This window comes from Dermacentor andersoni, chromosome 9 (genome assembly GCF_023375885.2).
Source record: "Dermacentor andersoni chromosome 9, qqDerAnde1_hic_scaffold, whole genome shotgun sequence".
Taxonomy (NCBI): domain Eukaryota; kingdom Metazoa; phylum Arthropoda; class Arachnida; order Ixodida; family Ixodidae; genus Dermacentor; species Dermacentor andersoni.
In genome coordinates this window covers 55,392,354-55,419,561 of record NC_092822.1, presented here as the reverse complement: position 1 = coordinate 55,419,561, position 27,208 = coordinate 55,392,354, and the positions used below count along the sequence as shown (strand labels likewise).

At 46.5% G+C, this 27,208-nt stretch overlaps 1 protein-coding gene across 1 annotated transcript; it reads left to right on the top strand.

The window, feature by feature from the left end:
* The first annotated feature begins 619 nt into the window (after nt 1-619).
* LOC126528054 (ribonuclease 3-like) lies at nt 620-26,794 on the top strand. The gene is made up of 7 exons (XM_050175914.3): nt 620-1,132; nt 8,864-8,958; nt 10,215-10,256; nt 10,999-11,035; nt 15,512-15,791; nt 22,634-22,820; nt 25,309-26,794. The coding sequence occupies exons 2-7, from the start codon at nt 8,926-8,928 to the stop codon at nt 25,468-25,470; spliced, it is 741 nt and encodes a 246-aa protein (XP_050031871.1). The 5' UTR covers nt 620-1,132; nt 8,864-8,925; the 3' UTR covers nt 25,471-26,794.
* The last annotated feature ends 414 nt before the right edge of the window (nt 26,795-27,208 follow it).

The following is a 27,208-nucleotide window of genomic DNA, read 5'->3' as shown; positions in this document are numbered from 1 at the left end:
ATGATCATGAACATAAATGAGCGAGCCGAATTCTCTGAAAGCTATTATTATGCATTTTGGTTGTGTATTAAAGCAGATGAGTGATTAATATTTGTGGTCAGTTACGGTCAGCATGTCCTAACGTTCACTTGTGCTAAAGTGGCCTTACTACTTCGATTGGGGCGAAATGCAGGAACTCTCGCGCATACTTACATTTAGGTGCACAGTGCAGATCCTCAGGTGGTAAACATTAATCCAGAGTCACTACGGCGTGCCTCATAATTATATAGATCATGTTTTTTGCACGCAAAACCCCAGGATTTCAATTAGAGCACACATACGTCAGCTAAATCGAGTCGTCCAACATACCATTAGCGAATACGACCATCCACTAGCAAACAACAATGGCGAAAAACGAAAGCTTTTGTCAATTCGGCCCCGGATGCTATTCTTTGCTAGTGCATCCGATGGCTCCGAGTGTGCCGTCAATACGCCTCGTCAGAGGGCTTGCCTAGTTGCGCCGAGCACCGTCCTCCGATTGATTGATTGTTTGATTGATTCGTATAGGAACACTGGGGCTGCACGAGATACTGCCTTGCGGAGAACTGCGGGATGATTTCGACCACCCCGGGGGGGCTTCTTAAAGCTGGATTCACACGACGGACCGAATTCCGTGGACGACAGTGACGAGATTGGACCAGGGGAAGGCGATAGAGCGGGGTCAGGCAAAGACGATAGAGTGAAGGATTTACATGTGCGAGACGAGTGAACGAAGCAGCCGCCAATCCCTTCACAAGATTGCACGGTACTACAGACAGACGAATACGCACGTCGCATATACTTCAGGAACAGACGACACGCGCAACACAGAGGAGGCTTGGTGGCGTCTTCGCTGGCCTTCCATGCCTCTGACACCACCGGGTCCCGAAGGAGGAGAGGGATACAGGCGAGAATCTCTCTGGCCACTTAATCTTATCCCGCTGCGGCCGCCCAGTCACTTGGGCGAGGGGAGGGCGGCGAGGAAGGGTGCGGTGCGGGCGCGCCAACCCCAGCCATCCAGCCGCTTCAGTTTCTGGCCGGCGCTCCAGACGTTCAGTGGGTTGTGCCTGCTTGTGGTGGAGTCGACGGTGGCTTGCAGCCGGCTGGGCGAAGGGTGAGTGGCGTTTGCGTGCGCGGCGTCTTCTGAGCGCTCCTTGTTCCATCTCTTTTTTTTTTCTTTCGTAATCTTTTTTTTGCGTTGTTTGCTCGCGTGAGTGCTCGTACCCGTTATGTGGCCCACTTCTACCCTATACAAGGTTAGCTAGGCGCGTGTTTTTTTTTTCTTTTTTTTTGCGTTGTGTAGCTACTTAGCACGCGCGCGCGCGTCTCAGGCAGTTTCACGGTCAGCTTGCTCGCGGCCGCGCGATGCGCATACGCGAAAGAAAAGGGGGCCTGGGAGTGTCCGCGTACTCGCCAGTGCGCATGCGCATCGTTCATTACGTTTTTTTTTTTTTCTTCATTTTTGGGCGGTTGCGGTGTGAACGTATTGCTCACAAAGTTGCACGTGCTGGTTACGGAAACTGTGTCGAGTATTAACAGCGCTGCTATGACGGGACTCGGAGCACGAAACATGCACGGATAGCACGGGCGCTGCAGTCCCATACAGTTCGTGTGCTGCGCCTCGTTCTGTTAGCGCTGTTTGCGTGCCCAACAATTGGAAAGACGCGGTCGCTGCTTTTTTTTTTTTTTTTTTTCGTGAGGACGCGACTCAACGTTGGACCGACGTTTTTTGGCGTTCTGAACCTCGCGCATGCGAAATCCCGATTCACCGTCAGTCTCTTTTGGCTCGAGAGGTCTTCAGTTCAACCGCAGTTCCTCTGCAGGTGAGTAACTTCGGGAAAATATATGCCTACTAGTCGGAGCGTTGCTGGTGTCGTCGTCGTAGCAGCCCGGCGCTAATCTCCAGCTCCTAGCCTCCAGATTGAGCACGTCGAATAGCGCTGCTTGACAAAACAAAGTCACAGATTTTTCAGATACAAACGTGCGTGCGGGTGCCATCAAATCTCGAAAACTCGGCAGCATATCATGAATGCTGCCGTATTATCTCGCGCGTAGTTAAGGCTTTCTCCAAGCTTCTTCCGTGGGGGACTCGGAAATTCCTAAGACAAGTGGTGTAAGACACGCTTGCTGTACAGTCCCTTTTTCAACTTGATGTGACGTAGAGCGTTGGAAATTGAAATGAACGCATCAGCACGCGAACACCTCGTTTGTGTTCTCTGTTGTGACCTCAGGGAAGTCGACAAATGTTTCCATCATGCTGAAAATACTTAAAAATCGGTAATAGACCTTATTTCAGTAACTTTTGTTCACCGTGTCTCATTTGCACTGCTTTTCATCGCGTCAGTATACCAACTGCGTAGTTTAAGAGCGTGTTGTATAGCTATATAATTGTTCTCGACAAAATTGTGACGTATTGTTTTACGCTGTCATATGAATGAATGAATGAATGAATGAATGAATGAATGCTCCACGCGTGCGTTTCTCTGTAGCGCGTTGCAAATATTTCCCACATTCTTTGGGATACGCCACGAGTGCCTTTATTGTTTCTAGCCCTGCTCGAACTACTCATTCGACGTTCTTTTTTTTTTTTTTTTTTGTAACGCGGTGCGCTGGATGGACGGATTATTAAGCGGCACCGCGAATGGATGGGCTTGCTGTTGTCGTAATGCCACTAGATCGGTATTATAACAACAGTAAAGAAATGGTTGACGGAAACGCGTTAATCAAACGAAAAACAAGAAGATGCCACTAGACCTTACGTTATGCCATGTGTGCATTGGGTGTGCCACATCTAGAAGAAGGTGCGCGCTAGTTTGTGTTCAAAGTTTCAGGCGTTAAAACTACACAAAGGCGAAACGCAAACAACGCGACCCGAGCGCTCAATGTCATGTCGTGTGGCCGTCCGTTCGTCCTTCTGTCGTGTTCGAATTGGAAAGTTGCGCGTGAAAAAGTACTGACCAGCTCAGTTTGACTAAATATTTACCCTACTTCTACGCCTAGTCGCTGCTACATATGCCGCATACCTGGCTTTATCCACCCCCTAGCAGGATGGCGCCGTTGAGTCCTTGTTTTGAGGCGAAGCTTTCTTTGCCGACTAGCCCGGGTTTCGTGGGGCTGCCTGGCTGCTGTTGGGTCGGTTGCTATCTTGGCGAATCTATTTGTGAACATGTTTGGGAAGATTATATGAAACTACGAACGAAGTGGGCTTATACGACCCTTGCTAGCATACATACATGCAGATAATAAATGTAGCTAGATAATTATAATATGAATTATTATACTAACTTCCCCCATAAAGCTTGAACATGCACTGTCGGCTCACATTCCTCCGTAAAGCAATCCGATCTGCTAATGGAATGGTCAGTTATATTTATGCGGATCTCGGAGTTACTTTGTCTTCTTTGATTTGGCCACTAAGTATGCGCGTATGCCCGTTCTTGACAAATCCTCTGAAATGGGCATGTTCTACTACTATTCCTACATGACACCTGAAGAGCTTATATCGGCTCAGAGATATCCCTACAGCACATCGATTTTTTTCATCGAACGGTGAATTATATTTGAGCGATTCCTTGGATTTGCTTTTCTTCTTTTTAATTTAGCCCCTCGGTATGTGCACTAGGAATGCGCACGTTCTGTGCCAATACTACAGAATGGGCGTGTCCCACTGTGATGACATCACAGCCATTGGATGACGACGCTGGAGTGACAACGATGGTACAACGATGACGTCGTGACGACAACGTGACGTCGATGCTGAATTGTTGCGATGGTATGACGAAATGACGACGAAAGGTGTGACGACGGAGTGTAGATGACGGCATAACGACAATGAAATGACGAAGGTGGAATGGCGACGGTGTTATGACTTGACAATTACGAGAGCTATGACGACGAAGGTGTGGCGACGTAGTGCAGATGACGGCATAGCGACAATGGAATGATGAAGGTGGAATGGCGACGATGCTATGGTGATGGTGACAAACTTTATTGAAAGGGTGACGTGAAGGGGGACGTTGCTGAGGGATTGGGATCAAGTAAGACCCTGGGCCTACTTGGCCTTCTCCGCCCAGTCCACCAGTTCAAGCTGTCGGTCGACGTCCCCGGAACTGAGCCAGGCTGTCCAGTCAGTCTCGCTTCTGACGGGGGGATGAGAAAACAGGAGCGAGGTGCATTCGCACATTATGTGTGTGAGTGTTCCTGTTTCTGAACAGAGCCTACATTGGTCGCTTTCCTTGCCTCATGGGATTTTGTTAATGTACTTTGGGTGCGGGTATGTGTTTGCCTGAAGTCGCCGAAACGCGACCGCTTGCGTTTTATCGAGTTGCTTGACCGGTGGTGGGAGCGCGCGACGCCTCAAGCGATACCAATGGGCTATTTTATGATAAGACTCGCAGGGTTCCTCGTGTCTCTCCTCCTCATTCACGCCGTCCGCATCCGCGGACGAGGCTCGGCGCGCGAGATCTCGAGCCAAACAGTTAGCCGACGCGTTGCCGGGCACAGCCGCGTGAGCGGGGGTCCACACGAGGGTTTTCAAGCCGCTTAGGGGGCGTTGTGTGAGGACATGGTACGCCTGTTTGGAAATTCTACCGCGTCTACGGTAGGTCTACGGGGCTTCACAACAGACTCTAAGAATGCCGCCCCCTACCGCTCTGTAGTGTACGCGCTTTGTTCGTGCTTGTCTCCCTTTCTTTCTATCTCCCCCTTCCACTCTGTTTCTCTTTTTATCCCCCTTAACCCTTCCCTCTGCGCAGGGTAGCCAACCGGAACTACCTCTGGTTAACCTCCCTGCCTTTCTCTGCATTATTCTCTCTCTCTCTCTACCGCGGACGAAATTGCCGATGGCCTGCTTGCTGTCGCTGATGACGGTATTCGCTTCCGCATGCATGGCCATGGCAATCGCGGTTTCCTCCGCTACCACCACTCGGCTAGCCATGATTGTTGTGTGTTCTATCAATCCTCCGTTGTGATCCGCTACCACCGCGGTCATGAGGTCGCCGCGAGGGTGTCTGGCTGCGTCTGCGTAGACCACTCCATCTTGCGAGCTGTAGCGTCGCCAAATGGCTTCACTACGGGCCTGCCGACGGCCCTGATGGAACTCGGGGTCCATGTTGCGGGGTAGAGGTGGGGCATAAGTATGCCCCCTGACCTTTCGCGGAATCGTCATGTACTCTGTAACCTCGGGGATAGCCTCGAGACTGAGCTTCCGGAGGACTGTGCGGCCAGCCGGGGTTAGCTAGAGACGACAGACTTGGGCTGTGTGGCGAGCGTCTAAGAGCTCCTCGATCGTGTTGTGCATGCCTAAGGCCTCTAGCCTTGCGGTGGCCGCGTGGTCCGGAAGGCCCAGGGCTGCCTTTGTGCTTCGTCTGACCATTCTGTTTAATTTGGCTAAGTCCGTGGCTCCGAGTTCGACATATGGTGTCGAGTGCATGGTTCTGCTGGTTATGGTATGCCTGCACAAGTCGAAGCAGATCGCCCTCGCCCATGCCGTGGTGCCGATTAGCCACCCGGCGAATGAGCTGTAGTGTGTAGTTGGTCGCCCTCTGGAGTTTCTTTAACGTGAGCCCGCAGCGCAGCGTGTTATGCTATGACTTGACAATTACGACAGCTATGACGACGGAGATGTGACGCCGCAGTGTAGATGACGGCATAACGACAACGGAATGGTGAAGGTGGAATGGCGATGATGCTATTGCTTGACAATGCTATGCTGATGATGCTATGCTTGACGACAAGATGACGGCCAAAATATCGATGATGGCACGAACACCACGGCATTAGTTGGATCCTGAGGCGACGACGCATTGAGGCGGGCTGCCTCAATTCGCACTATACCTGATGTTTGCACTGTATACGGTACCGGCCAATTGGCCAAGATTGCAACCAGGAGCCAGCAGAGATGGCAGTGGTACGCCTACGACGGCTCGATGACGATATTAGTCTAAGTATGACCAACGCATTCGGTAAGAACCACCTCGATTCGCCCTATATCCGGTGTTTTTTTACACTATGCGCGACACCGCACAATCATCCAGAAGCCAAAAGTCAGAAGCCCTCACAGATGGCAATGGTACTATGACACAGCGTGATGACGACATCACTTTCAGTATGACCCACGAATTGGGCAAGAGCTAGTCGACAAGACTGCAAGAAGCAGCAGCAGCTGCGCAAATGTCTAGGAAGAGGCGAACACAGCTACGCTTTTTTATTTATTACTAAGGGCTGAAGCCTAAATCAACCTGTTTTAGATGGATAAATAGCCTAACTTTGTTGCTAATCATCATAAAATAGGGTAGAAACACACAAATGTCCGAACGAACATAATAATCAAAACCAAGTGATAATGAACGGGTGTTGAAGTGTTAGAATATACGTAAGAGTACAATAATACCGTATAATAACATAACTGCATCTACGCCTATGTTAAATACTTCTTGCGAATTTCATGGTTGTTACTGGTAAAAAGGTGAAAGTTAGCCATTCTATACACGTTCAGGAGCGACGAAATCATGTAATGTAAACGCTGATTACCTGTGTTTAAACGAGGAGTGGTTACTTCATAAGATTCACCACATCTAGTTAAATTATAATGTTCCCTTTTTTTCATAATTGGACCAGCTCACACACGTTTGTTGCATACAACTAGAGTTCCTAGACTAAGTTTAACTCGGACGGTAATTGTGTAAATTATGAACTGTAATACTTCCCCTTTCACTAAAGTAATTCGAAATTGGTGCTCTGTGAGGTACGTTTTATGTAGCACGAATAAAGTTATATTATAGGATTATTACCGTTATTGTATTTTATGCCTACGGCATCACTAAGGCCTCTGCCAGCAATCACCAGTTACCCCCGTCCTGCGTCAGTCTTACTCCTTTCTATTTCTGTAGATTTCTTAATCTTATTAAACCACCAAATCATCTGCCGCTGTCGAGCTCGTCTCTTTTTTTTTTTTTCGCGCTATCTCTGTTTCTTCCGACAGCCCTGATGACGACCGAGAGCTAAAAAATTAGGTAGGAATTCACGCTACTAAGAGGTAGGCGCACGAACACTGACACAAGTACAGAACGAACAGGACAATACAACATTACTATCAGCAACACTGCAGACGAGTTACAACAAATGATTGAGGACCTTAACAGAGAGAGTGCAAGGGTGGGATTGAAGATTAATATGCAGAAGACAAAGATAATGATGAATAACCGGACAAGGGAACAAGAGTTCAGGATCGCCAGTCAGTCTCTAGTCTATGAAGGAGTACGTTTACCTAGGTCAGTTAATCACAAGGAACCCTGATAATAGGAAGGAAATTAATTGAAGAATAAAAACGGGTTGGATCGCATACGGCAGACATTGTCAGCTCCGGACTGGAAGCTTACCATTATCATTGAAAAGGGAGGTGTACAATCAGTGCGTTTTACCGGTGCTGCCATATGGGGCAGAGACTTGGAGTCTGACGAAGAAGCCTGAGAGCAAGTTAAGGACTGCGCAAAGAGCGATGGAACGAAAAATGCTAGGGATAACGTTAAAATACAGAAAGAGAGTGATTTGGATCAAAGAGCAAACAGGTATAGTAGATATTCTAATTGACATTAAGAGAAAAAAATGGCGCTGGGCAGGTCATATAATGCGCAGTTTAGATAACCGTTCGACCATTAGAGCTAAGAATAGGTACCAAGAAAAGGGAAGCGCAGTAGAGGACGGCAGAAGACTAGGTGTGGCGATGAAATTGGGAAATTCGCTGGTGCTAGTTGGAATCGGTTGGCGCAGGACAGGGGTAATTGGAGATCGCAGGGAGAGGCCTTCGCCCTGCAGTGAACATAAAATAGGCTGATGATGATGACTTGCCAACGCGCACAGTTCTAGTCCCGCAACCGTAACGCAGGTTGCCCGCCGAATATAGAGGCTGCGTTGCTGAGCAGGCTTTCCCGTTCACAATCTTCCACTGAAATTCAACATAATCTGTTCTGCTATGTCCTAATGCTGTGACGGTCGTCTTAATTTAGCACCAAACACAGCGAACGGCACTGCAATGGAAAACGGCAAGCACGTGCACAAACCTTTAACTGGCCTTAAAGAAAACGACACAAACCCAAATCTGCATGCGTCTTTTATTTACAGAGCACATATGCTTGCACGAAAAAAGTGAAATCAGCTGAAAGTTCGCGCATGTACTTGTCGTTTCTCTGATTAGTCCCTCGGGCCATATTTGGTGCAAATATAAGACGGGAGTCAAAACCGCCTAATTGCCCAAACGTTTACGTTAACTCAGCCGCGACTCTGTACATAAAGGTCTGACTGCTCCCACGCGCGCGCGTTTGCTCCTGATCATCTTGTCTCTAGAGCCACCCTTCTTTTGACAACGTCGGATAACCTCGCGTGACCTTCCCGACTAATCTTCCCTCCTGGAAACGAGCGTTGGCAGCGCCGTCGACCAACGCCTGTCCGGAAATGCATAGTTTCGGAATTGCCATTGACCGAAGAGAGGAGTACATAATTTCAGAGAGTGTTAGCGGACGAGACGGAGAGTTGTTGCTTGGCGGAGACAGAAGGACGTAGTTCGCTCTTGCTCACCAAGGCCAAGCAACTCGTGGAGGGCGTTTCGAAGGCAAGGAGGCGGTGTTCCGAGTAACTTGTCTGAGAGGAAAGTGGGAGGTGTTTCCTGTCACCGTGGAAACTCGCCCGGCCCCCCTTACGCCGCGTGTGCCAACGTGGGTTGTCGCAACAGGAAACGCTCGGTCGTCGTCGGTGCGGGGAGAATGCCTTTCTTTCGCGCTGGCGAAGGCTTGCTTGTGATTCGCGTCTGCAAGACCTAGTAAGTTGTTCTCGCTCCAACTACACGCAGGTATACCGCGTGGCGTTGTCCACTGCTGACTCACCTGGTGCTTTCGAACCCACCAGGAAGACATGGCGGCACCTTCCGGGAACTTGATCCTGTTGGTAAGTTAAGAGCATGTTCGCTTCTTTTCTCCACATCGTGCGATGCGTGTAGTGCAGCCGACGTTGTGTTCGTGACTTGTGGATACCCTACTCGCCAGTTCGTGTGCTTGTGGCGCCATTACAACCGCAGTGTGGGGATCTAGGCTGACACATGTCGAAATGCCGTGTCCACAAATGATGCGGGCACGATAGCTCCACGTTACGTCCGTTTAGCCGTATCGCAAGCCGGATACGGTTAGTATTATGTGCATTGATTGTGCGTATTATTTTAAATCTTACCCTGCATTTTCTGAATAATTCAGTACCTTAAGTTCCTCCTTATGAAGCCACATATGTTTACCGTATGATAATACAGATATGCTTACTACAGGTACCCCTAGTACGGCCTTACGCTTCTCGAGTCCCGCCTTTATATGCCTGTTTGTACTATATTTCTTGGTACAATAAAAATTGATTGAATAATTAACTTGTTAATTGATTGAAAAAGAAACGTAAAATAAATAATCAGTGAAAGCTGAGAGATTTCTACAGAAACCTATAACTATAGATTGGGGACTTCCGGCCATCCTTCACTAACCATAGTGAAGTACAACGGACATACATTTATGTCGATTAGACAAGCAATCGCTGCATTGAGACATCATTCCGTTATGCACCATTTGGTTATACAGACAGCCCACTGTAAGCACATATTTCACACAGCTTACTCTCGGCGATTGCCTACCTTTCACGCAAGAAGCCGGTTCGGGGGACTCCATCGCGGCGACCGTGCGCAGTGAAGTACAACGTACATACATTTATGTCGATCACACAACACTTGTTATTTAATACCCAAAATGTCTTGCACAAGCAGGGCTCAAAATAATTAATCATGGTAGTGCAATGATGAGTATTCTTTTATTAATTTTCGAGAATTTCATTCGTTCACGCACTCATTGAAGTCGTGATTGCATCCGTTCATTTGCTGACTTTGGAAAACATAGTGCCACACATTTATGTGCTGATTACTCGGCTTCCTTATTATTTTTTTGCTAAAAATGCCCTGCCTCTGTCTCGGTTGCTTCTGCTTGCCGCTTTATCAAGCCACACGGAAGTCTTATAAAAAAATATATTGTTCTTTCTGCAGCACAGCAGCCCTCATTACGGTGAAATAAGAATGTCAGTGCACATAACGTTGTCATTACTGCGGGCTCATATCGCATGTATATTGAAGAATTACTTTAAGAGCATCAGTAATAATCGTCATTTCTGTGCAGGTGCTCTTCTCTGTCGCTTGTGGACTTGCTGCCGGACAGCAGGTGAGATATGCCTTTGGCATGTTTGAAATCTAACCACGAAATGCTAATCTACAATTGCATATATTAATGGTTCAGCATTTCCTTGTGATTCCTTGTTTACATGGCTCTTGTATCTGTGATCGCTGGCATTGTGTTTGTAATGTGCGCCCCATCTCTGACGTACATGCACTTGCGCAGGAGCTTGTAGTTTTATTTTGAGCTTTATGATTCACGTCATTGTCTTGCAACCACGTTGTCGTAGGACTTAATGTGTTCTTTCCTGATATGCAAAATCTCCAGCATAGCGATTACAAAACACCCACACACGCAGACGAGGAAATCGACGTAAAGCTTCGACATAAATTCAATTGCGCATTTGTTCTAATATTTCAATTGCAATGCGACTAATGACGCATTGATGAGTGTCTAGCTAGCTGAGCTGTTAATAACTGCAGTTGTTACCTCTTTAGTAACCAGTTAAACACGGTGAAGGACGAAATTAATTTGAGTAATTGTATCCTCCATTCGCGTTCGCGGTAACGAGATTCAAGATTACAGCAAATGTTTTTACTTAAGTTTCGTACTTGTTGATGCACACATTTAAACGCGACACTTCCAGCTTGCAAAAGCTGAACCTGCCGTAGACAAAGGAACAAAAAGAAAAATAGAATTTCGCTTAGATATAGACTGAATGCCTGCCATCTTTTGCTGCTGCATGCTTGAGAAAGTACCGACACCGCGTTTACTTTCATTCAACATTCAGGGTGGCCGGAATGCAGCCGCACCGTTCTCCATCAATGGTGAGTCGCCTTTCTGTCCGGGTTCAGAATCTTCCTCTAATTTGCGTCTCGGTGATTCATTCGACAGTGGACTTTTGCTTAAAAGTGAAACGCGTTGCGATTACACGAAGATGGGTTACCAAACAGTATTGCCATTTGTAAATCGGCTGTCTTGTCCAAATGTTCCTGATGAACAGCCGATGCTTTCAAGTACATCAAAAAAAGTAAATAAGAAAAAGAGAAACGTGCCAGAGTCTGTCACTTGCAGCTTCCTCGTCGCAAAAAAGGATCGTCAACTTCAAAACATGTGGTGGCGTTAATTTACTGGTCTTAGCGTCAACTAGTATTTCAGAAAGCAGTAGCTAGACGGCTAAAGATTTGTTGCAAGCAGTAATCCATAACAGTGAATTATAGATATGAAATTCAACTACCTTAGTACGGATGCATAAACGCTGCTAAGGAAAGCAGTCGATGCTATCGCGAAGACCCCTTGTTGCCTCCAAACGTTGCCTCCAAGGATATTCCGTTTTTTTTTTTTTTTTAATGAGAATGAAAGAAGGAAATGGAGTCACCTTATATTAGTGACGGCTACTGCTTTTCTCATAGCGGAAACAACAATATAAAAAATATGTAAGAAAATGAAATGAAATCACGTCAACAAGGGTATACCTTGTTTGGTCACTGTTAATCACTTCGAGCCGCCATCTTCCTGTGAACATCCTGTGATGTTCGGATACCTAGTTATGTAACTTTTAATGGGGCTTTAATTATTCGATTCGATAATTCATTTGGTTTTATATAGAGCTACTTGACCCAGCGCTGCTGCTTGCTCGTTTTACTGACGACGATTGAAACTGAACCCGCTACTAGCGATTTCTTCTTTTTTTCTTTCTCAAAATAATATTTTTACGGATTCTTTCAGCCCTGCAGCGACACAATTTGTTTTATTGGTTCAAATTGGTAATTCTCGGAAGCATCATGGCTGATTATTATTCGAGTGAAAGCGCAAGAAGCTGGAATAGGGATTATTGAAACCCAGCAGTGTTTGACTTTGGTCTAGTTGGCGTCAACTGCGTGGCGTCTGAAGTGCGACACAGCGCGGTAAGACGAAGACAGACAGAAATGGGCCAAATACAGACGCTGAATAACAGTGGCCTTGCACCTCGAGCGGCCTGTCGCGCGGCAATTTTGCGTGCATTTGCGGTCTTATTTCCGCTCGGAAAAACACTTTTACGCAGCACGTATTGAGCAACACAAAGCTGTATCGGGGGGCTTTCATGTCGCCCTACAATTTTCGCATTGACACTTTCCATCTACTTATAGTATTTGAGAAGCTGGTTAATTAAGAAGAATTATCTAATTCGGTAGAATTAAAATATAGTTCGAATATCTCCAAGCGACGGCAAACAACATTACCTTTGTTCTGTCCAGCTGCATGACATTTGCATACTTTTTAACTCTGGCTAAAGTTAACTGGGACGCCCTGTATATGGCTCTCAAATATGCCGCTAATATGTGAGTAGGACTTTTGCAACACCCTTGCAAACAATGTAACAAATTCATCTGAGATGTGAATTTGTCCGCTTTCAGTGCTCTAACGGATGCAGTTTAGAGAACTGCGATATCTGTTCTTAGTTCCATGCTGCGAATTTGTAAACTTCTTGCTTCCATTCTTACCGAACTTATCAATTTTTGAAAGCTCCTTTAAAAAATTCGGACCCTAAATCAATATTCCGCTTGCAGAAACCGCTAGCATTTAAAATTTTCTCTCAAATCAGCCCTTTTGTTACCTCAGAAACGCATTTCTGCGTCTTACGCGTATTTTAATAGGTGGCATCGGAGTCGGGCCCGAGCTATAGCTTCCTCTTAACAAGATCCCGGGCAAGCCCTTTGGAAACACCCAAACCACGAGCCAAACCGGATCTTGACTTTTTTCTTTACATGGATCGCTACATTTCTGAAGAGATTTCTCCACTGAGTTGAGGCCACATATTTCTACGCAATTATGGTCCGTATGATGTCATTGATGATGTATTTAATTCTCCACAAGAAAAGTAGGAACATACTTATGAAAAGAAAGGGTCAGACAAGGAGACACAATCTCTCCAATGCTACCCACTGCGTGCTCGGAAGAAATATTCAAGCTATCAAACTGGGAAGACTTAGGAGTGAGAATCAACGGTGAATACCTCAGCAACGTTCGGTCTGCAGATGTCATTGTCCTGTTCAGCAACACTGGGGACGAGTTAAAACAAATGATTGGTGACCTTAACAGAAAGAGTATAAGAGTGAGGTTGAAGATTAATATTCAGAAGACAAAGATAATGATCGATAGCCGGGCAAGGGAACAAGAGTTCAGGACCGCCAGTCAGCCTCTAGAGTCTGTGAAGGAGTGCGTTTAGCTATGTCAATTACTCGCAAGGAACCCTCATAATGAGATGCAAAGCTACATAAGAATAAACATGAGCTGGAGCGCATTCGGCACGCATTGTCACATTCTGACATAAAAGCTTACCATTATCATTGAAAACAAAGGTGTACAATCAATGCATTCTACCGGTGCTAACATATGGGGCAGAAACTTTGAGACTGACAAAGAAGCTCGAAAACGAGTTAACGACCGCGCAAAGAGCGATGCGACGAAGAATGTTATGCGTAACGTTAAGAAACGGGAAGAGAGCGGCGTGGATCAGAGAGCAAACAGGGCTAGCCGATATTCTAATTGACATTAAGAGAAAGAAATGAGGCTGGGCAGGTCATGTAACGCGTAGGTTAGGTAACCGGTGGACCATTAGGGTTACAGAATGGGTGCCAAGAGGAGGGAAACGCAGTCTAGGATGGCAGAAGACTAGGTGAGGTGATGAAATTAAGAATATTCGCAGGCGCTAGTTGTAATCGGTTGGCGCAGGACAGGGGTAACTGGAGATCGCACCTTCGTCCTGCAGCGGACATTAAAGATGCTGATGCTGCTGCTGCTGATGATGAAGCTGATGATGATGATGATGATGATGCTGCTGCTGATGATGATGATGTAATTGCCTATAGCTAGAAAGTTATTGAAGGACAGTGGCTTGCATGAAGGCAACACGAAAAATCTGTTTATGGAGAGCTTATAGACTAATTAAGTTTGTAAATTATATTAGCAAGAAAATTCACATTGACGCTGTCAAGTCACTATGTTTAGAACCAGATGTGGCGACGGTAAAAAGCCGCACAATCTTCTTTCGCGTCGTGTTAGTCCGACCACCACACCATTAATTGAACCTATTCCTGCGAAAGTCGTTTCGAATACTAGTTTTGAGGATGACGAAGGAGAAGCTCGTGCCCAACTCTGATGCCGCCTATTGAAATACATTGAAAACGCATAGATGGTTTTCTGATATAGCCATTTCGCTCGGTTAGTCGACAGCTCTCTCTCGAACTTTGTGATGTCCTAGGTATCGTCGTCTCTCGCACACCTTTTCTCCGGCTCACCTCGCTACCTCATGGCAAAATATTCAATCGTTATTGAATTTTACCAACATACCTCTCTATTTTCGCTTTGCATTGACGAACCACAAAAGCCTTCTCCCTTGAGCCTCGGTTGCAATCTTTGCAAGGCTTCGTGTTATTCCGATATATGCTGAATCATTTTTTATCTACCTCTCCCCCTCCAGAAGACTACTACTCCACATCGTTCTATTGGAAGCAAGGCTTCATAAAATTAGCACCACCCATAGATCGAAGCCATAGAAGGACGTGCTCAGCTTGGGCTCTGTTGACCTCCATAAGATGTTCATTTTTATCACTATGCGGCAGCCCCGAAGATGACGGTGGTAGAAATCTGCGCATTGTAACGAACGTCGGTGGGAGGTGAGCTATAAAGGGGTCAATGAAACGAACCAGGACTGAGCGCGGTTGGTCACTCTACAATGCAGAAAGAAGAAAGGGGAGGAAAATATTTAGAGAAGGACAGAAAGGCAGGGCGGGTTTTGTGTGCGTTGGTGCATCCGACGTAATGTAAGCGCTCTGTCCTATAGATGGGCGCGGAGTCTGGTTGCCTTCAGGAATCACTGTATGCAGCGCTTTTGTGCAATACTTACGGACCTGGGCATTTGCTGACACCATTTGATGGAAAACTTGGCCATTTACGAGCGTGACCTGCTTCTATCACAAAAAGCTATACGAATTTTGAGTATCGCCTGCGAGTGCGTAAAAATTGTTTGGCTCGTCTGTGACCGTTCTTGCTTAGTTTTGCTTGCTTGCTTTTCGTAGCTTACGCGTGTCTACCCATGGACTTTCCGGTGGCAAAGAATGCTTGCGCTTTACTAAACAGTTCGCCTCCACCGGGACGTAACAGAAATGAACGAACTTAATTGGCTGGTGCATAGATCCAATATGCAGTTGGACAGTGGTGTGCTTACCACTGCATCCTTAAGTCATCGGGGACTAAACACGAAACATACCGTCGATCCGTTAAGAAGTATGCTTACTGCTTTCGATCGATCTTGGACGCAGGGGGCAGCAACAATGCACCACAGGGATCGTCGGGTGGTGGTGGTGCAGTGGGCCTGGAGCACCTTCAGGTGGCGCCGGACCTGAAGCAGGCGCTATCACTGCGCGTGCCCCAGGAGTTCGTGCGCGACCACCTGGGAGACTACCACTTCCAAAACCCCAACATACTCCTTAAGGCGCTGCTGCACCCGACGTTCAAGACGCGCGACCGCAAGGACCGTCACGACTCCTTCGAGCCACTCGACTACATCGGATCGTTCGTCATGGACTACATCGTGTCCAGGTCAGTGCGTTACGCTGATTGGGGCGTAGACAGCATCAATGACGAACAAGGCGGTGTTTCTCAAAGCGTGGCCTACTGGCAGCCTGGAATCGCGGAAGGGTTTCAGTGAAGCCTACGGCGACTGCTTCACATTCACCCGTTTTGCTTAGCATCGCGCGTCCTCAAGCCCTTTGGAAAACACGGCGTAGCCTTTATCCAGAGGGCCCACGATGCGGCGGTAGGGCATGCCCTGACTGTCCCAACGTGGGAGCGGCCCGCAGCGCCCTGAATCGCGTACCTCAGTACTTTCATTAAAGTTTTGCATCCATCCATCCATCTTTGCAACGATCACCCTGTGTAAGGGTACGCGTTCCTCACGTTAATGCACATGTGTAGAAACAGCATTAATGTTCCTCCAGGCTCGTTTACTCCGACTCTCCTTTGAAAGTGACAGAATTATGATGAGGAGTACATTCGTCATCGGGCAAGTACTTGAATGTCCCAGATGTGTCTCTAATTGTGTTTTCTACTTACATCAGTCTATCGATTACTAAATCTCTGTTCGCGATAATATTGACGCTTAAGACGTTCTCGAGCCCTGATCTTATCAGTTTATCTTAACTTAATATTTACACTTAGTGTCCTTATCAGGGCGATGTCACCCCATACTTCCCTCCTAGACATTTCCTTTCCTTCCTTTCCTTATCTCTACTTTGTTACCACTTTACCTCCCCCTCCCCTCTCTCCCCAGCGTAGGGTAGCCAACCGGATCTTTTTCTCTGGTTAACCTCCCTGCCTTTCCCCTTTCCTCTCTCTCTCTATCTCTCTCTCTCTCAACACCACGTTACTCATCGAGTAATCGATCACGTGTAAAATCACGTGAACCACATGATCACGTGAATGACGTGTAAAACAACTGTAATTCTGGAGGCTCCAAACGTACTTCGCCTTTTCAGTAATGTTTCAAACTCGCGTCTGTTTTTTTACACGCTTTTATATGTGGTGGAACTTAGCCAAATTCGTCTTCCATGCACTTTTGAGGGCATGAAAGAGTCCATAATCGTTTAACATGCTCACTACTTTCCCAGTACTGTATTCGAGAACGGGGTGCTTCGAAACCTGCGTCAGTAGTTCACACCGGAGTTCTCAGTTTCTTGAAGCGTTGTTTCCAAGAATGAGCTTGTAGGCTGGCAAGCTAACGCTCCTCATGCCGATTGTTAGCCCCCTCATCAGGCCGTGCATCCCCTTAATCAGACCACCTCAAGCCACTCGAGCCAAAAGGCTGCGGTATGACAAAAATGTCCTTATTTTTAATTTTTCTTTCTTTTTTTTCTGCAGCGCTTCTTTAAGGCTCCGTGAAGCAGTTACATGTACTGTAATTGTGGCAGCGTTAATATCTAGGATTTACTCTTCTCTGGCCAAGAGAAATAGATTAGATATTTGCTAGAAGGAACATTGGCCCGCCGTCCTAATACATCGTCCTTACTCCTTGTAGAGTAGGATGTGGGGAAGGGAAACAAATAAATCACGGAGAAACTCCTCTGGGAGTTGTCTAAGTGTGCGTAATCATTGTGCTACTTACTCATCTTTACTCAGCCTGGTGTCATTATCAATGTTATGAAGCTTAATCAGGCCAGTACGATCGACAGCACTGTGGCGACACGAACTGGTGTGGACGGTGGCGCAAGGAGCGTTGATGACGCAAGCAAAGTGCTGCAGCTGGCGGCGCTAGGTGCGCTGATGAGGCTCCAATCATTATAAGTCGTTATCGCTCTTTAGCGCCTTATCCATCCGCGTCAGACCATTATGAACCGTGACCAAATGTACTCAGGCGGCGGCTTCGTAAGGCACCACCGCGCGGCCGTGACCAAATGTACTCAGGCGGCGGCTTCGTAAGGCACCACCGCGCGGGCCGCGCCCTGAAAGCGATCTACGATGCCGACAAAAAGTAGCGACTGCTGATAGCTTCGCGTGCTGTGTTCTCGCCGGTTACTTAGCGTTGAAGAGACTCGCACAGGCCCGTATCTTGAAAGCGATCGGCGAAAGTGGCTGAGTGAGGCGTGTTCAGAGAGCTCCGTGAGCGCCATGTTCTCTCCGCTTCGTTGTCGTTGCAGCGAGAGGCCACACAAAAGTAAATTCGCTCGCTGCTGTGAGAGCTATTTCGAAAGCGGTAGTTTTACGGGACGAACGGACTCAGGCACGGACGGACGGTTTTCTCGTTGGGCAAGCATAGTAATGCTTAAGCATTAAAATAAAAGGGACGTTTAATAAAGACAGACAATTTGTAAAAGGCTGTCAGCAATGGGCGTAAGCGAGAGGAATACAACCTTGGGAAAGTTAAGTATAAAGGCGACGTTGTACACATTTTAGCGCGACACCGTTAAGGAGCCCGTGTCATAGAAAATCCGGTGTCAGCGTCCGGCGTCTCACGTGATTTCGGCAAAAAGGTTTTCGAACCAACCTTACCCAGGCACTCCATGTGACACGAGGAATTTACTGAACTAATTGAATTTCTCAAGCAAGAATGCATGGGAAAATTGTAAACTATGACTTTCACACAACCTACAGACATCATAGCCCTCGCATTGTAAGTTGACTATACGAGAAAACGTAATTCGGTTACGCAAAAACTCAAAGAAACCCCTTTTCCAGCGTTTCTACCATTCACATACCAGCCGCGTCATCCGCCATTTGCGCGCGCCCGTGTGCGGGTGCCTTGGTAGGGTCGGGAGCTGTTAAGACCGCCTTCTGAAGGCTGGCCACAAAACGCGTTCCTGCCGCGTGACGGCGTTGCTGGCAGGGGCGCCGTGAAGGTGCCGTAGTTTCTCGCGGCGTCTGCACACCTTCGTGCGGGCGAATTATTTTGTCGCGCTTAGTTTTTCCGCTGGGATGCTCTCATGCTGACAAGTAGCTTTCTCTTTCAGCATTGTAGATGCCGAGAGAATTTAATGAAGTGTCTCACTGCTCTCATTGCACGTAGAAACTGCGAGGACCGACCGCGCAGCGGAGACAACGAGGAGCGTTTTTGCATCCACCTCTTGCCGAGGTTGGCGTGCGTATGCCTTGTTTAAAGTGCAGTTCATAGGAGTCACCGTGGAAGGACAGCGCGTTGGAACAACCTTGAATGCGTCGCCTACACATTAGTCACATATTTGTGATTGTAATAGCACTTTAGAGGGAGGAAGTTAATGCAATACATCAGCAATGTGGTAAAAAAATTCTAAACATTACAAAACGCTGACAGCTTAATTAGGGTTTATCGCAAATAGCACAGTCATTGCAGAGCACCACATTTTTTTTACAAAACACCTGGCTTATAACCCCCTTGAGGTTCTTGTGAGTAGCCCACTGGTTTAGCAGCCCTCTAAGCAAAAGGCGAACACGTGAAGCAGTAAAACCTAGCCACCGATCCTGTCGCAGTAGTGGAATGCTCGGTGCAGTTAACCTGTGGCACGTGCATTAGCTGCTACAACCAAAAAATCCTTGAGCAGCTGGCGCTCGCCTCCGTCGCATCGCGAGCCGCGCTCGGGGCCGCATTTATATCACGAAGCCCGCCTTCTTGCATATAGCGTTCGCGGCCAGCGTTTCGCAGGAAACATTGCGGTTACATGAGCTCCAGTTGCCAGGAAGCGTGATAAGCACTTTGAACGCTATCGCGTTCCACTTTTAAAGGCGAAGCTTAAGCTTCCTGCAAGTTTCTCTCCTCGTCGCTTCCAGCACTGGCTCCATTTATTTCTGTTTCTTTCATTGGTTCGTAATGAAAAATAACTGTATACAGTCGGATACCCCGCATATTTATTTATTTATTTATTTATTTATTTATTTATTGATTGATTGATAATACCCTAAGGGCCTTTCAAGGCATTACAGAGTGGAGTGGTTTACAGGACTTGTCACAGATAATACGCGAAAAAAGAAAAGAAACATACAAAATAGGCAGTACAAGCTTAAATACACAGTAATGTGACAGAAATACAATATGCCGGCAAAATGAACTAATAGTAAAAATATAACATGCGAGAGTATGAAACCGCAGTTTAGTAAGTAATGTGCTAAGGCATCACGAAAGCAGGAATTAACACTGGTAGAGTGTTCGCGGTAAGGTGGTTGGACTCTAGTGACATCCGAGGTATGAATGACTGGGAAAATGTATTTGTGCTACAAGTGAAAGTATCGACGATAACTGAAGATTCTTTTATATACTTGTGCAAGTAATAAAGCAAAGGTTGAGAAAGCGTAACATTAATGGCCCAAATGTTTGGGCAAATTGATACAGGTGCAATACAATGCTTATAGTATTGCAAGGCTAAACGCCCAAATGCAATTTCTCACTTATGAAATCGCAACACAACGATGTAACTGCTCTGATGTAGGTGTGGCGTTTCGTGAAACAGAAATATACATTGAATTTATTAGGCGCAATGCACATGTTTGTTGACATTTTGCGTTGAACCAGCACCAATTTACACAGTTGCCCGGGCACCGTGTCACGACTGCAGGCGTTGTACCGAATGAACTTGTGCCTGGTTGGTGGTGGTGTTGTTGACTCTGCACCATGTTGAAAAGGGGCACGTGAGTCGAGAAATACGAGACGTGATGAGAAACTTCCAGCACATCTATCCATCTGTCGAACACGTGGTCAAACGCACCACAAGTTCACGACGTGGCCAGTGATCACCGCCTAGAGTGACAGCTGACGAGAGGCACGCCAAAAACTAATTCCATGGAGGCCTATAGGGTGTGCCAGTGAACGTCGACCCCCCCCTCCCCCCCCCCCCCCCCCAAGAAAAAGAAAAGAACGATAAGGGAAGACACGTTGCAAGATACGAGTTTATGACCTACGCTGTTCGGTTATCAGACTTCTGATGACCGGACTCCGCAGGTTTCGTAATTGTCTTGCACTGTGGTTTCTAAATCCTTGGGTTTTCTTTTTTCATTGAGCAGCTTGGCTAACGTTCGCTGGGACACATGGTATAACCGCCGGTTTTGCGGTTTTCGTTGGCCGACATTAAATTCTTCGATGAAGACCAGCAGTGTCTTCTTGTCGGGGCTGTTGGAGCCAGGGATGACTGCCCCGGACGGGCAGGGTACGAAGCGCAATTCCAGGAAGTCTTTTAGCTAGCTTTTGCTTTGCCGTCATACTTTTGTCAAAGACGGCCAACGCGACGGCGCCCACGTCCCTTCCCACCGCACGCGTCACCCGCACCATCGGCGAACTCGGCGAAGTGATTTTGCACTGCTATAGCACCAGGTCGAGAAGTCTGCAGCCGTTACAGCAGGGCTGAGGGGGACGCTTGAGTGGTGGGCATTTTTTGCAAGAGTGTCCGCCTCTTCATTGCCCGGGATCCCCACGTGTGCCGGTAGCCAATGCAGGGATAGTGAGCATCCTGCGTCCTGAAGGGCCGTCAGTCTTGAAGAGAGCAGCGCAACCCCAAGGCTAGACCTGTCAGGGTTCTGCAGGCAGAGCAGCGCCGCCTTGGCTGTGATATTCACCATAGATCCTCACTCCTAAGCTTTCCCAGTTTAATAGCTTGAATACTTCTTCCAATCATGCAGGCATGCAGTGAATAGCATTGGAGAGATTGTCGCTCCTTGCCTGACCTCTTCTTTGATAAATAACTTTCTATTTTTCTTCTGAAGAACCAAGGTAGCTTTGGAATCTTTGTAGATATTTCCTGAGATATTCACGTGTAGTAGTGCGTTATGAGGTAGCGTGGTAATCAGTAGTGTAGTAGTGAGTAATTAGTTAGCCTGGAAACAAATAGCGAAGTAGTCGGTAATGAGCTTGCGTCTACTCGGCAAGACAGCAGCCAACACCAAGGAAGCTATAAAAATCATAAATCCTCTATCGCCAACGTCCTTAAATTATGTGAGAAGAAGCAAAGAATGCTTAGCTTTAGAAAAGCAGGTGCAAGCAGTTGTGAACTGCACGTAACCGTATAACGACATTGCAAGCCAATTCAAGCAGCCCAATTCCATCCTGTTCGCGCCAAGCAAAATTGCAACAGAAGCATCCTGTCAAAGTTTGGTAAATTAGATTTGAATGAACCGCGTAAACACGCAGAATTTAATTCCAACATTATCCAGGTTTTGTTGTACGCCTGGATTCGCAGCTCATTTACATGCATGCGTACGCACTTTGCTGGCTCATCGTGCGTAGGAGTGCTACTGGTGCATATGTTAAAGCATCTGTGTGCACGCTCATTGTAACCTCGAACGGAGACACATAAATCTAAACAGCACTTCTGAAACTGGGATCCCGGTCACCTGGAACTACCAGGAGGAAACGAAGCCGCTCACAGGCATGCCCGAGCTCTTCTATACCGGGCGTCTCCCCCTGATGACCGTGAAGAGTGCTGGGAACTAACTGCTTTAGCAGTGTATGCTGACAATCTCGCACCATACAGAACAGCCAGGAAGGAGTACCCAACACCACATAAATCCCTCAATAAGTTGGAAGAGAACACTCTTTGGTGACTACAAACTAATACATACCCAACGCCAGCTAAGTTACACCAGTGGTACCCTACACTATACTCTCCGCAATGCCCACACTGTGGAGAGGTAGCTAACCTCTACCACATGGTGTGCGCTTGCCAATTTAATCCCATAGTTGACCCCATTCCAAATCCCTCAAAAGAGCAGTGGGAGGCTATTCTGCTCAGCGATCATCCTGACCGTCAGCACCGGCTGGTGGGGAGGGCCAGCGCAGCAGCAGTAACCAGTGGGCTACCGGAATAGGCGGCCCACCCACGAGTTCTACGAATATCCGGCGAATAAAGATGTTTTCAATCAATCAATCAATCTGAAACTGGCCATCTCTGTAGCCGATGGTGATTCCTTGTGCGCGCGTCTTCATGCAGGTACGTGCTGATGAATGCTCGCAACAAGTCCCAGCATCACATGGCTCAGGTGAAGGCGTCGGTGCTGCGTCAAGATTCGCTCGCCTATTTCGCCGTGAAGAACAACTTCCACAAGTTCGTCTTCGTCGACCGGCCCGTCGAGAAAGCTTCGCTGAGGGAGTTTGCTGACGGCCTCCGCAGTGTTCAGGTATGCCGCATTAACCGCGATACAAGCTGATAGAAAGTGTGATATAGCTGATCAGCTTGTAAACATAGCTGAATGTCTAAGCAGACATTCTACACACTATTTCACAGAAAAATCTATATACAGACGTTTTTGTTTTCTATAACGTTTCTACATTGCATACAGGCAGCCTAGGGCATATCATATGACTTTAGACGCTTTGAAGCAGTATGTCCGTTGCAGGGCTCCCAGTTGAATTCGGTTTGTTAAAACAAGCCCCTGTATATGCACGGTTCGTCAAATCATAGTCCCCAACCAAGCGGAACGTTTTCTCCAAACCAACATGTTATATATTTGGTTTCCTTTGTTTAAAAATGCACGATCTACATTATATCATACGCACCTTTGTGGGTGGTCTACCTAATGCGTACCAGTGCCAAAGAAAAACCAGTCGAAAGCCAGTTTTGGTAGTTTCACTGCAAGATTAAGTTGAGCTAACTAAGTAATGATGATGACGGCTGTTTGATTCGGTCTTCGCGTATTGAACAAGAGCTTTCGATCTAATAAACGCTTCCGCACGGATCATCTGGTAATTCCACAACACTTAAGAACCTATGACTCCAAGACAAATTAATAAACTACAATATATTTTATTGAAATAGCTAGAGCGTCCACAACTTCAACCGTAAAAAGAAACTGTGCAGTTCCAACACGCATATCAGAACATATGGGAAGCGAATACGTAGTAAAACTGTCAAAGAAGCGCTGTACAGCTAAATGCGATACATATACAATTGTGTTTATTTCCATCCTATTCAAATCACATGACAGAATCAGGAAGAGAACATCCAGTTGCACGCGAGATGTTGCTACATTCGGTCAAAATACGAGACGGTGTGAAAAAGCTTTGTTCCTTAGGCATAGTCAAAATAGCTACGCGTTAATCAATTTCGCCAGTGTAATTATTGAAGTCTATTTACATAGAAATGCAATGCATTTACTTTGTGGCACGTGGTGGTAAAGTCAGTATCCCGAAGGATGAAGAAGATTGAGATTCACAGAGTTAAAAAATATTCTACATTTGAGGGACTGTAGTGCCACGCAAATTTATGATTCAATGAAAACTGTCTGTGGGGATGATTCTCCATGATATATCACTGCTGTGAGGAAGAAACGAAGGTTCCAAACTGGTCACTTGTATCCCACTGACGAGCTTATAGCTTATAGTTAGAAGGCCCCCTTTACCTGATGATGCAGCCACAGTGAATAAAGTGCAAGTTTTCATTCTGCAAGATTAAACAATTAGTATTCAAATGGTCACACATGAAACGGGTTTAGGCTCTGGAAGCGTGTGGAACATAACTGATGACAAACTGCATGTGTCTAAGGTGTCTGCACGTTGGGGGCCTCGGCAGCTAGCCTTTGTCCAGAGCAAACACGACGCGACCTGTCAACGCAGATGTCAACTCTTTCGGAGCACAATGAAGAGGATTGTTTAGTCGTTTGGTAACTGTCGATAAATTTTGGATCTACTTCTGTGATTCAAAGGCTGAACAGCTGAACAAATCCACACTTCTCCAACGCCACTTTCCTCCTCCCCAAAATGACAAGGTGCAAAGGTCTGCAGGGAAGGTCGTGTTATTGGTGTTCTTGGATTGTCATGGAGCCATCCTGACAGAGCACATTAGGAAAGGTCTGACTGCCAAACATCAATGTTGCTGATTACTACTGAACAAGTTATTACATTATCTGAAGCCAATATATCGTGTTATGATCTTCAAAAGTGTTAATCTTCTCCCTAATAAAACACCTACACGCTCATCACAAGTTACTGCTGCGAAAGCAAAGCAATGTGGCTGTGAAGTAATGGCCCAGTCATCCTATTTCCCCCGATCGCGCACTAAGTGAATATTTCTTGTTTGAAAAAAAAAAAAAGAAATATCCACTGAATGGTCGTCGATTTGATGACACAGATGAAATAATTCTGGAGCTCGAACACTGGTCTTTCATGAAATCTGATATTATCTACAATGAAGGTCTATGGAGCAATAAAAAACGCTGAGATAATGTATAATTCTGAGTGGTGACTACGTAAGGAAGTCTTATTAAGTACGAAGTAAAATAGAGCTTTTTATGTAAATACTTGTTTCCGATGATCATTACTTTTTAACCTCATCGTAATTGATGCCATGAACATATAATAACAGTATCTTCAATGCAGGGCAAGACAAATCTGCTCTCAAAAGAGCACTGCTCAGCATTTTCCCACATGTTTACTTTCATTGGGATGAACTGTCAAGGAACTCGCTATGCTTCCTTCTTTTTCAAAACTCTGCCTCACCTGACAAAAAGGTTATGAGCTGGCAAAGTGTCAGTTAACTTCACAAGAGGAAACTCATTGTGGTACACATGTCTTGGCACTGAGAAGTTGCTATGCTTGACAACTGCATGCTGAGTTGATGCTTTTCTGTGCTCTCTATTTATTTCTTTAAAATACTTTTGTTTTCTGCAGGCCTTGTCTGATCTAAAGTACGCCAAAAAGAAACGCAGCTTCGTCTACAAGTTCTTCAAGTCTGTGTTTGGCGCCATCTTCGTCGACAGCGGCTACAACGTCCAGGTGGTCGAGCCGATACTTCTCAAGATGATAAAGCGGGATATTGACCTCCTTCTGTAGTTCAACTACCTTCGCGAGTGATTTTTTGAGCTCCGGATAGCTCGCTGGAACTCTTCACACGCTTGGAATCATTTTTTTTTTTTACTTATGTGGTCAAGCCTGGACACATTGTACACTGTTGAACTGTTGTGATGACTCCACGTGCATAAAACACAATACTCCATGATATCAACCACTTAAGAGCATCGTTCCGTCTAGTTCGCTCATATTTAAGCGCAAATTCTTTAGCACCGAAACCACAAATTATCATCCACAAACCACAAACATCAAATGATGTTGGAAGCGGCTGGCGAGAGCAAGAAAGCAATGTGTTATTGCGTACAGCTTTCCGTCCTGTTGCAATAAGTCACAGAAGCGGTGATGTTTATTTATTAGGCCCAACATAGCCGAGTGCGCTTGACCTTGAGACAGATAACGCTGCAATAAAGTGACTCCATCATGGAGCTAGATACAAAATATCGAGCTCCATCAAAACTGTATGAGACGGAACGTTTGTGTCCTAAAGTTTATCGAAGCAGAGGTTTGACTAGCAATATATTATTTCCCCAGGGTGACACACGTGTATTGTTTATTTCTTGAGAATACTCGCCGAGTGACTTTAAAGGAGGTCACTTAGGTAGGGTCATACGAGATGCTGGCTATGCTAACGATGCACTAGTCTCAGCTCCCCCTGCCACTGCCCAGTACGGTTGCAAATGAAAGGGAAAAATTGATGGCAGGGCGCAGTGCAAGTTGTACACGCCGTACGAACGGCACGGATAGAATATCAGAGAAAATGCGGCTGCGGCAACTGGTCATCACCTCATCCCCATTTTGGAGCAACTTGGCAGGCACCGCAAAAGATGCTCGGAGAGAGAGGGATATAAGGAACGCAGGCACGATAACCAGTCCGGAGTCTGGTTGGCTGCCCTACGCTGGGGGAAGGAATAAGGGGAAGAGAGAGACGGGTGAGAGAGAGTATAGAGACGTGCACAGACAGCCACTGAGTCAAAGCCGCTCGGAACTCAAATGCTCGGAACCGCCGGTTGCAGGATGGTAGATGACGCGAAAATAAGCAACCGTCCATCCCATCACGCTGTTTAACCTTAGTGCGTAAAGTGGGGTAAGTACTGTGCATTCCGTGATGGATGCTCGCGTATGCAAGGTAGCGTGCGGCTCTCTTGGCTGACTAGACCCGTCGAGCTGCAGGCGCCTCGACGGAATTAGCGCTCCGCTCCCGCATAAGCAGGTAGGGAGGGGGGGGGGGGGGGCGATGTTTTTATCTCCTGTTTGCATCCTGCAAGTGATGTCTTGTTTCCGTAATAAATTGGTTCTGCCACGTGTATACTGGTTGTTGCTGTTTCTTTTATGTTATCGAGGCGAGTGGACCACGCGCAGTTAAATATAATCAAAGTACGAGCAATATAGTAAGTACACGCGTTGAAACATCGCGTGTTCACATACCATTCGCAAGACGCACCAAATCATGGAGGTTAGAGTACCTTTATATCAATATTAAAGGAACCACTGAGATACCTTAGAAGACGCCGTAGCGACTAAACACATGTCCGAAAAAAAAATGTGTTCAGTAAGACTAAATATTAAGCAGTAAAACTACTTGATTGTTATTAAGTGTCACATCTGAATGGCACACATGGCGAGTAGCTGCTGCTTGAAAGCTAATTCGACGTTTCCTGTCGCACTGCTCACGAGTTTACCAAGAAACGAATTGCTCGACCGTGGTCTTGACCAGAGAAAT

Excerpts from the sequence above, each read along its gene's own strand:
- LOC126528054 (XM_050175914.3), top strand. The coding sequence starts at position 8,926 with ATGGCGGCACCTTCCGGGAACTTGATCCTGTTG. Across the intron at positions 10,257-10,998 it reads GACTTGCTGCCGGACAGCAG|GGTGGCCGGAATGCAGCCGC; the intron begins GTGAGATATGCC and ends TTCAACATTCAG. Across the intron at positions 15,792-22,633 it reads ATGGACTACATCGTGTCCAG|GTACGTGCTGATGAATGCTC; the intron begins GTCAGTGCGTTA and ends GTCTTCATGCAG.